This window comes from Pygocentrus nattereri, chromosome 29 (assembly GCF_015220715.1).
Source record: "Pygocentrus nattereri isolate fPygNat1 chromosome 29, fPygNat1.pri, whole genome shotgun sequence".
Classification (NCBI taxonomy): Eukaryota; Metazoa; Chordata; class Actinopteri; order Characiformes; family Serrasalmidae; genus Pygocentrus; species Pygocentrus nattereri.
This window is the reverse complement of record NC_051239.1, coordinates 3,283,434-3,293,433: the sequence shown is the minus strand read 5'-3', so window position 1 is coordinate 3,293,433 and position 10,000 is coordinate 3,283,434. Positions and strand designations below refer to the sequence as shown.

The 10,000-nt window shown below is 44.3% G+C and overlaps 1 protein-coding gene across 2 annotated transcripts in view; it reads left to right on the top strand.

The window, feature by feature from the left end:
* The first annotated feature begins 5,992 nt into the window (after positions 1-5,992).
* ipo11 (importin 11) overlaps positions 5,993-10,000 on the top strand; it is a 123,111-nt gene continuing 119,103 nt past the window's right edge. Inside the window, exons 1-2 of one of the 2 annotated variants that reach the window (XM_037536187.1) lie at positions 5,993-6,090; positions 9,480-9,625. In XM_037536187.1, the coding sequence (XP_037392084.1) occupies positions 9,488-9,625 (138 nt within the window). In that variant the 5' untranslated portion in view covers positions 5,993-6,090; positions 9,480-9,487. Of the gene's footprint in view, positions 6,091-6,130; positions 6,405-9,479; positions 9,626-10,000 lie in introns of those variants that run through there. The other variant, XM_037536188.1, reaches the window with a different exon arrangement.

Sequence of the window (10,000 nt, the reverse complement as noted above, 5' to 3'; positions counted from 1 at the left end):
GTGAGTCAGTAGAGTGAACAGCAGTGGACTGAGCACACAGCCCTGAGGGACACCGGTGCTCAGTGTGGTGGTGCTGGAGATGGTATTTCCTATCCTGACTAGCTGAGGTCTCTCGGATAGGAAATCCAGGATCCAGTTACAGAGGGAGGCGTTCAGGCCCAGCAGGCTCAGTTTTCCACAGCTCCGGCGACGCTCCGCAGGGAAGACGACCTGGCAAGACTCAGTAGTGGAGCCGGAGCAGGAAGGCCTGTTGTCAGGGCTGGGGTGAGGAGGCTGAAGGCCAGAGGCATCAGCATGGAAGTGCCATGGCTGTTAGCTGAGCGGTTGGAGAGTCAGCACTGCGGAGAGATGGGCGACACTGCAAATCTGGTCCAGCAGGTAGATGGATGCCAGCCAGAAGGTTCAGCAGTGGCCACAGGCTGTTGGTCGAGTGCAGTGCAGTCATCACACTCACCATCACGAACTCCCTGATATCCCCACTGCCATCAGCCGTGCTCACACACACTGAGAGAGGTGCATCGAGCGGCTGGAAGGTGACCAGGTGTGCTTTCTGCCCTGGTTTTTGAGAGAATTTCTCATGGTGCCAAAAGTTTTATTACACACCTCTAATCTAAGAACAGCTCAGACAGTTTAGACTGAAGTCCCTGTAGGCCGTTGGGACCAAGAGCTATTTTCTCCTTGCCCAAAGCCCCGAGGTTAGACTGTTCTGTACTGGGGTTTTGTTCTAATTATTGTCTAATCACTTTCAAAAATGAACAGAAGTAAAAGAGTATTCAACCAAAAATGAAAAAAAGCAGAATAAAATGCTTCAGCCGCTGGGTTCTAGTGGAAGGGAGGAAAAGGCCCTCTTCATTTATTGAGCCTCAGGTCGCAAGATGGTTCCCGGACAACCAAATGCAAAGATCATCACAAAGCATCCTTCTTTATATCCCATTTCGGGATGAGCTCATCACCCTGCCCATCCTTTACTATAAGTCCTGGATTCACCTTTTGGTTCCCATTACGTATTAGTTTAACAAGTCTTTTGAAAACCCTTATTTCCCACCAATCCTAAGATTTTTCAGTATAGTTTTCTCATCCTTTCTGTATCGAGTCATCCTGACCTCCTCAAGGCCTTTGGTTGGGCGCTTTCCTCACTAATTTGGCTCACAGACCAGCTTTTGCCAGTCCTTATCATCTAGTCTTCTCATTAACAGCTGGCTTGTTTTCTAATTATTACAATGTTTCTCAGGCTTCTCCAGGCCTTTATGTAATGCACTGCCTGTGCCTGGGTCAGAAGTTCCTCCTGTCCCATACATGCAAACTTTAGGCCTAAACCTACATTTTGTAAATGAAGAGATCTGTCTGTCTCAACGATATAACTATAACTTTAGTTCAACAATTTTTAAGTAAATGATTTTTACATGACTAACTGATTTTCGTCATTTTAACGTAGGAATTTTTGAGGAAACTCTTATTAAAACTCCACAAGGTACTGAGTAATCAGCCTCAGTGTGTAATGAGCCTGGGACTTTAGGTGTTAAGTGACAGTCGTGGATGTAAAGATGTGATCAGTCTGATTGTTTTAGATGAATTTGCTTGTGTCTCAAACTCCGTTCATTAAAAAGCTTCGCGCCACTTGTGAGAGTCTTCTCACTTCTTACCAGTTTCCATGCTGTATTTTCTTCTTTCGCGCTTTCAGTTCAGTTGTCAAAAAACAGACTATTTATTCAATTTCTCCAACAGCTGAGACTCTTTCCATCCCACAGTCCCCCAGGAATGTCCTCCTCTCAGGCTACTGCTTACAGATGGCTGTGGCATCCCTGGAGTTCAGGCTCACAACCTCATGGAAACGGGATGAACACAGTCTCACCACTCAGGATTGATTGGATGAAAAACTGTAAAAACTTCAGCTTTAAGTTTTTTTGGCCTGCGCAGCATTTTTTTTTTTGTGACCTCAACGAAGAATTTGAAAAATGTTTGGTTAAAATGTTTTATTTAGAAACACAATCCGTCTCAGTTCCTCAGAACTCAGGAAGTTCCTTTTTTCTGAAGAACTAAAACAGTTAGTTTAACATGAAACAGTTTGAGAGATTTCATATTTAAAAGTATGACTGGTATCTATCTATCTATCTATCTATCTATCTATCTATCTATCTATCTATTCTGTTTTGCAGGTCTGTTTTAAATACAAAAGTGTAAGAATGTAATAAAATATTTTACATTTTAAACTGCTTCTTAATAAAACACCTCAAAATAACACTTCACTGCATCATAATCACCGTAAAATTACAGAATTCCTCTAAAATATTTCTATAAATTCGCACAGTTACTGTACTGTAATACAGCATATACTCAGATTATAGAGTACAGATTACAGAGAGTTTCTGGATTACTACACAGTGCAGCAGGAGTTTCTCACAGAGGATGATATCCGTTATGATAGTTAACGCAGTTTAATTCAGGAACGTTATGCAGATTAGAGGATGATATCCGTTATTATAGTTAACGCAGTTTAATTCAGGAACGTTACGCAGATTAGAGGATGATATCCGTTATGATAGTTAACGCAGTTTAATTCAGGAACGTTACGCAGATTAGAGGATGATATCCGTTATGATAGTTAACGCAGTTAATTCAGGAACGTCACGCAGATTAGAGGATGATATCCGTTATGATAGTTAACGCTGTTTAATTCAGGAACGTCACGCAGATTAGAGGATGATATCCGTTATTATAGTTAACCTAGTTAATTCAGGAACGTTACGCAGATTAGAGGATGATATCCGTTATGATAGTTAACGCAGTTTAATTCAGGAACGTTACGCAGATTAGAGGATGATATCCGTTATGATAGTTAACGCAGTTAATTCAGGAACGTCACGCAGATTAGAGGATGATATCCGTTATGATAGTTAACGCTGTTTAATTCAGGAACGTCACGCAGATTAGAGGATGATATCCGTTATTATAGTTAACCTAGTTAATTCAGGAACATCACGCAGATTAGAGGATGATATCCGTTATTATAGTTAACGCAGTTTAATTCAGGAACGTCACGCAGATTAGAGGATGATATCCGTTATTATAGTTAACGCTGTTTAATTCAGGAACGTCACGCAGATTAGAGGATGATATCCGTTATTATAGTTAACGCTGTTTAATTCAGGAACGTCACGCAGATTAGAGGATGATATCCGTTATTATAGTTAACCTAGTTAATTCAGGAACATCACGCAGATTAGAGGATGATATCCGTTATTATAGTTAACGCAGTTTAATTCAGGAACGTCACGCAGATTAGAGGATGATATCCGTTATTATAGTTAACGCTGTTTAATTCAGGAACGTCACGCAGATTAGAGGATGATATCCGTTATTATAGTTAACGCAGTTAATTCAGGAACGTTACGCAGATTAGAGGATGATATCCGTTATGATAGTTAACGCAGTTTAATTCAGGAACGTTACGCAGATTAGAGGATGATATCCGTTATTATAGTTAACGCAGTTAATTCAGGAACGTTACGCAGATTAGAGGATGATATCCGTTATGATAGTTAATGCAGTTTAATTCAGGAACGTCACACAGATTAGAGGATGTGATTATGTAACGGTGTTAGTCACTGCAGTTCTGCTCTTTCTGGAACATTCAAATAAACACGTGTCATTAGACTGAGATGTGCAGGTGTGTCCTGAACTCTCAGGTGAGGGGCGGAGCCCTCCCTCTCTCTTCCTCCCTCCCTCCCTCCCTCCCTCCCTCTTCCTCCCTCCCTCTCTGCCCCCACTTTCTTTCTCTCTCTCTCTCCCTCTCTGCCCCCCACTCTTTCTTTCTCTCTCTCTCTCTCTGCCCCCACTATTTCTTTCTTTCTCTCTCTCTCCCTCTCTGCCCCCCACTCTTTCTTTCTTTCTCTCTCTCTCCCTCTCTGCCCCCACTCTTTCTTTCTTTCTCTCTCTCTCTCTGCCCCCCACTCTTTCTTTCTCTCTCTCTCTCTGTCCCCACTATTTCTTTCTTTCTCTCTCTCTCTGCCCCCACTATTTCTTTCTTTCTTTCTCTCTCTCTCTGCCCCCACTCTTTCTTTCTCTCCCTCTCTCTCTCTCTGCCCCCACTATTTCTTTCTTTCTCTCTCTCTCTGCCCCCCACGCTTTCTTTCTCTCTCTCTCTCTGCCCCCACTATTTCTTTCTTTCTCTCTCTCTTCCCCCACTCTTTCTTTCTCTCTCTCTGCCCCCCACTATTTCTTTCTTTCTCTCTCTCTGCCCCCACTATTTCTTTCTTTCTTTCTTTCTCTCTCTCTGCCCCCACTCTTTCTTTCTCTCTCTCTCTCTCTCTCTGCCCCCACTATTTCTTTCTTTCTCTCTCTCTCTGCCCCCCACGCTTTCTTTCTCTCTCTCTCTCTGCCCCCACTATTTCTTTCTTTCTCTCTCTCTTCCCCCACTCTTTCTTTCTCTCTCTGCCCCCCACTATTTCTTCCTTTCTTTCTCTCTCTCTCTGCCCCACTCTTTCTTTCTCTCTCTCTCTCTGCCCCCACTATTTCTTTCTCTCTCTCTGCCCCCACTATTTCTTTCTCTCTCTCTCTCTGCCCCCACTATTTCTTTCTTTCTTTCTCTCTGCCCCCACTATTTCTTTCTTTCTTTCTCTCTCTCTCTCTATGCCCCCCACTCTTTCTTTCTCTCCCTCTCTCTGCCCCCCACTCTTTCTTTCTCTCTCTCTCTCTGCCCCACTCTTTCTTTCTCTCCCTCTCTGCCCCACTCTTTCTTTCTCTCCCTCTCTCTGCCCCCCACTCTTTCTTTCTCTCTCTCTCTCTGCCCCCACTATTTCTCTCTCTGTCTCTCTCTCTCTGCCCCCCAGTATTTCTTTCTTTCTTTCTTTCTCTCTCTCTGCCCACTTTCTTTCTCTCTCTCTCTCTCTCTGCCCCCCACTCTTTCTTTCTCTCTCTCTCTCTGCCCCCCACTATTTCTCTCTCTCTCTCTGCCCCACTCTTTCTTTCTCTCTCTCTCTGCCCCACTCTTTCTTTCTCTCTCTCTCTGCCCCCCACTATTTCTCTCTCTCTCTCTGCCCCCACTATTTCTCTCTCTCTGTCTCTCTCTCTCTGCCCCCCAGTATTTCTTTCTTTCTCTCTCTGCCCCACTCTTTCTTTCTCTCTCTCTCTGCCCCACTCTTTCTTTCTCTCTCTCTCTGCCCCACTCTTTCTTTCTCTCTCTGCCCCACTCTTTCTTTCTCTCTCTCTCTCTCTCTCTGCCCCCCACTCTTTCTTTCTCTCTCTCTCTCTGCCCCCCACTATTTCTCTCTCTCTCTCTGCCCCACTCTTTCTTTCTCTCTCTCTCTGCCCCACTCTTTCTTTCTCTCTCTCTCTGCCCCCCACTATTTCTCTCTCTCTCTCTGCCCCACTCTTTCTTTCTCTCTCTCTCTGCCCCCCACTATTTCTCTCTCTCTCTCTCTGCCCCACTCTTTCTTTCTCTCTCTCTCTGCCCCTCACTATTTCTTTCTCTATCTCTCTCTACTCCCATCTGACCCAGCATGTGGTCATTTCTGTAATTACACAGTTGATAGTTGTTGATAGTTGCTGATAGTTATTAATAGTAGTAGAGTGGTATCGGCCTGTATTCGGTTGGGCTATTAGACTGCAGTGCCCTCTGCTGTTCGCTTTCTGTAATTACACGCCTCCTGTTTTCACAACAGCTCCTTAAAAATAAAGTGCAGGTTTTTATTGTTTTGCCACTCTTCCCTCTCTCGCTCCACTCTTCCCTCTCTCCCTCCACTCTTCTCTCCCTCCACTCTTCCCTCTCTCGCTCCACTCTTCTCTCCCTCCACTCTTCCCTCTCTCGCTCCACTCTTCTCTCCCTCCACTCTTCACTCTCTCGCTCCACTCTTCTCTCTCTCGCTCCACTCTTCTCTCCCTCCACTCTTCCCTCTCTCCCTACACTCTTCTCTCCCTCCACTCTTCCCCTTTTTTATCTTTAATGATAAAGAATTTAAAATAAACGCCGTTTTACTTCCAGCCGGACGCCACGCTCGAGTCGCTCGAGCTCTGACGTCATTGTCGCGCGACAGCCAGACTAGCACGGTGCAGCGCGTGAGCGAGGAGCGGACGGGAGTGCACGAGGAACAGGTACCCTGACCCGCGCGCGCTCGCGGAGGTGGAGGTGCTGCATCACGCAGAATTTCCGGTTCCACCTTAAATGGGCAGCAGCTGTTATTGTAACGACTCAGGCGCGCGAGTTAAGGTGGACCGGCGAGTTAAAGTCAGATTCGGCGCCTCCTGTCGGTGATTAACTCCGCTGTAAACACTGCGGCGCCTCCTTAACCCACCCTGCGCCCTGCCAGCGCGAGCGGTGCCTTAGCTGCTCGGCTAACCTGCTAAACTCTCCACTCCTCCCTCACGAGCGGAGCGAGAGCGCGAGACCCTCCACACCTTCACCGCAGGTGTGTTTGTGTCTGTGACGCAGCGAGGAGGTCTGCGCCAGGGTCGCTGCCGTGGTGGTCGTTATTGTGGTCGTGGTTGTCGCTGTTGTGGTCATTGTCGTGGTGGTTTTTGGTTGTTGTCGTGTTTTTTGGTCGTTGCCTTGGTTGTCATTGTCGTTGTTGTGGTCGTTGTGGTGGTTTTTGGTCGTTGTGGTTGTCATTGTCGTGGTCTTGTGGTCGTTGTTGTGTTTTATGGTCGGCGTTGTCATTGTTGCCATGGTTGTTGTTGTGGTTGTTGTTTGGTCATTGTTGTCGTGGTTGTCTTTGTCATCATTGTTGTGTTTTTTGTGTGTTTTTGTGGTCGTGGTTGTCAGTTTCGTCGTGGTTGTTGTGGTCATTTTTGTTGTGGTCATTGTTGTCGTGGTCCTCGTTGCCGTGGTCGTGGGCGTTGTTGTGGTCGTGGTTGCCATTGTCGTTGTTGTGGTCATTGTCGTGTTTTTTGGTCGTTGTCATGGTTGTTGTTGTGGTTTTTGGTCATTGTGGTTGTTGTCGTGGTTGTCATTGACGTGGTTCTTGTGGTTGTTGTGTTTTTGTGGTCGTGGTAGTCATTGTCGTCGTGGTTGTGGTGGTCATTGTTGTCATCGTGGTTGTGGTCGTTGTTGTGGTTGTGGTGGTCATCGTTGTTGTCGTGGTCGCTGCCGCTGAGCGGGCAGTGATCACAGTGCCACTCTAATCTGGGTCTCTGGGTCTGCTTTAGCCTTCAGCTCATTGATAAATTTTGGGTGTGATTGTTTTAGCTGTTGTAGTTGTTTATGGGTGTGGTGTTTTGGTTGTTTATGGGTGTGGTTTTTTTGGTTGTTTTAGCTGTTGTAGTTGTTTTATGGGTGTGGTTTTTTTGGTTGTAGTTGTTTTACCTGTTGTAGTTGTTTATGGGTGTGTTATTTTGGTTGTGGTTGTTTTACCTGTTGTAGTTGTTTATGGGTGTGTTATTTTGGTTGTAGTTGTTTTAGCTGTTGTAGTTGTTTATGGGTGTGTTATTTTGGTTGTGGTTGTTTTAGCTGTTGTAGTTGTTTATGGGTGTGTTATTTTGGTTGTGGTTGTTTTAGCTGTTGTAGTTGTTTATGGGTGTGTTATTTTGGTTGTGGTTGTTTTACCTGTTGTAGTTGTTTATGGGTGTGTTATTTTGGTTGTGGTTGTTTTACCTGTTGTAGTTGTTTATGGGTGTGTTATTTTGGTTGTGGTTGTTTTACCTGTTGTAGTTGTTTATGGGTGTGTTATTTTGGTTGTGGTTGTTTTACCTGTTGTAGTTGTTTATGGGTGTGTTTTCTTCCTTGTTTTGGTTGTTTGTGTTTTGTGTGCGGTATTGCCGTAGTTTAAGGTTGTTTATGGTTTACTGTAGTTTGTGATTGTTGCAGATGTTGTAGTTGTAGTTTGGGGTTGTGCGATTGTTGTAGTGGGTGTTGCAGTAGTTTGTGGTTGTTCAGAGTTTAATTGTTATTGCTCTTGTTTTGTGATCATTTATGATTGTTTATGGTTGTTTGTGATTGTTTATGGTTGTTTGTGATTGTTTATGGTTGTTTGTGGTTGTTTATGGTTGTTTGTGGTTGTTTATGATAGTATATGATTGTTTATGGTTGTTTTAGCTGTTGTAGTTGTTTATGGGTGGGGTTTGTCAGTTGTTTTAGCTGTTGTAGTTGTTTATGGGTGTGGTTTTTTGGTTGTGGTTGTTTTAGCTGTTGTAGTTGTTTATGGGTGTTGTTTTTTGGTTGTTTTAGCTGTTGTAGTTGTTTATGGGTGTGTTTTTTTTTTTCTTTTCTTTGTTTTGGTTATTTATGGTTGTTTGTGGTTGTTTGTGATTGTTTATGGTTGTTTGTGATTGTTTGTGGTTGTTTATGATTGTTTATGGTTGTTTGTGATTGTTTATGATTGTTTATGGTTGTTTGTGATTGTTTGTGATTGTTTATGGTTGTTTGTGATTGTTTATGGTTGTTTGTGATTGTTTGTGGTTGTTTATGGTTGTTTATGATTGTTTATGGTTGTTTGTGATTGTTTATGATTGTTTATGGTTGTTTATGGTTGTTTGTGATTGTTTGTGATTGTTTATGGTTGTTTGTGATTGTTTATGGTTGTTTGTGATTGTTTGTGGTTGTTTATGGTTGTTTATGATTGTTTATGGTTGTTTGTGATTGTTTATGATTGTTTATGGTTGTTTATGGTTGTTTGTGATTGTTTGTGATTGTTTATGGTTGTTTGTGTAGAGTTATGGTTGGATTTATTTCTTCTGGTTGTTCCTGGTTGTTGATTTGTGGTTTTTGTTTATGGTTGTTGTTATCTGTGGTTGTTTGTTTTTGTTTACGGTTGTTGTTGATGGTTGTTTGTTTACTTTCTCTGCTGTAACTCAGCCGTTTCCGCTCAGCCATTGTTTGTAATGAGCTGCAGTTTCCAGAACGTTCTGAGTGGTCAGACCATCTGAACTGGTAGAGAGAGAGAGTTCAGTGTGGTGCCTGCTCTACCGTTTAAGAATGATGTAGAGAACTTTTGTTGAGCGGTGGTCCTTCAGGACCCTCTGACACACCTGATTACACTCAGACACATAGTCAGCAGGTGCTGTCGGTGTGTCGGGGGAGTAATCAGTAAACCGTACCGGGCGGTCCACCGGGAAGCACACTGGACCTCAGTTAGTCTGATTTGCCGGATTTGGTGTCAAATACTGAATATAAATCTCAGGTTTTCATGGTTTTTTTAAATGTTTTTCAGCCGGAATTGAAATATTGTGACATCCATCCAATAAACACCGCCCACTTTTCTGTTATGCCCAGGTGCTCTAGGGCGGTACCGATCCGGTTCTGCTTTCAGATCAGTAGAACCGTCACTGCCCAGCGGGAGAACGTGTTAAAGCTCTTAATGACCCCTGATTCACTGGTGTTTATTGACGACCTCTGATTTATTGATAACACGTTTTATTGATGACGGCTGATTCATTGCTGGTTAAGCAGGTGGTGGATGTGAGATTGTCCTTTAGCTGTGATGGTCAGATCCAGGTCTGTGCTGTAGCTGCTCTTACAGGTGCGTCTGTGTGTGTGTGTGTGTGTTCAGGCTCATTCATGGATCTCCAGAGTGCTGGTTCCGTGGTTCTGCAGGCTCTGACTCAGGCCACCAGCCAGAACACGGCCGAGCTGAAACCTGCTGAGGAGCAGCTGCGACAGTGGGAGACGCAGCCGGGCTTTTACTCCGTACTGCTGGTAAGATATTATACCTGTCCTATAACTCCACCCACAGCTGCATCTGTTCTATAGCTCCACCCACAGCCTCTCCTGTCCTATAACTCCACCCACAGCCACACCCGCCCAATAGCTCCACCCACAGCCGCACCTGTCCTATAGCTCCACCCACAGCCACACCTGTTCTATAACTCCACCCACAGCCGCACCTGTACACTGACTGCACTTTTTAATCTGTTATATTAATTTATTTTTTTACTCCAGCTTTAAGCCTCGTTATGCTCAGCGTGACGTGCAGCTGCAGGCTGATAACCGAGGCTGCAGAGTCTCCGGCGTAAGCGTTAGCGTTAGCCTTTGGCTGTGATTCCCTGGCTTTCCTCGGCTCATGCTTTCTTT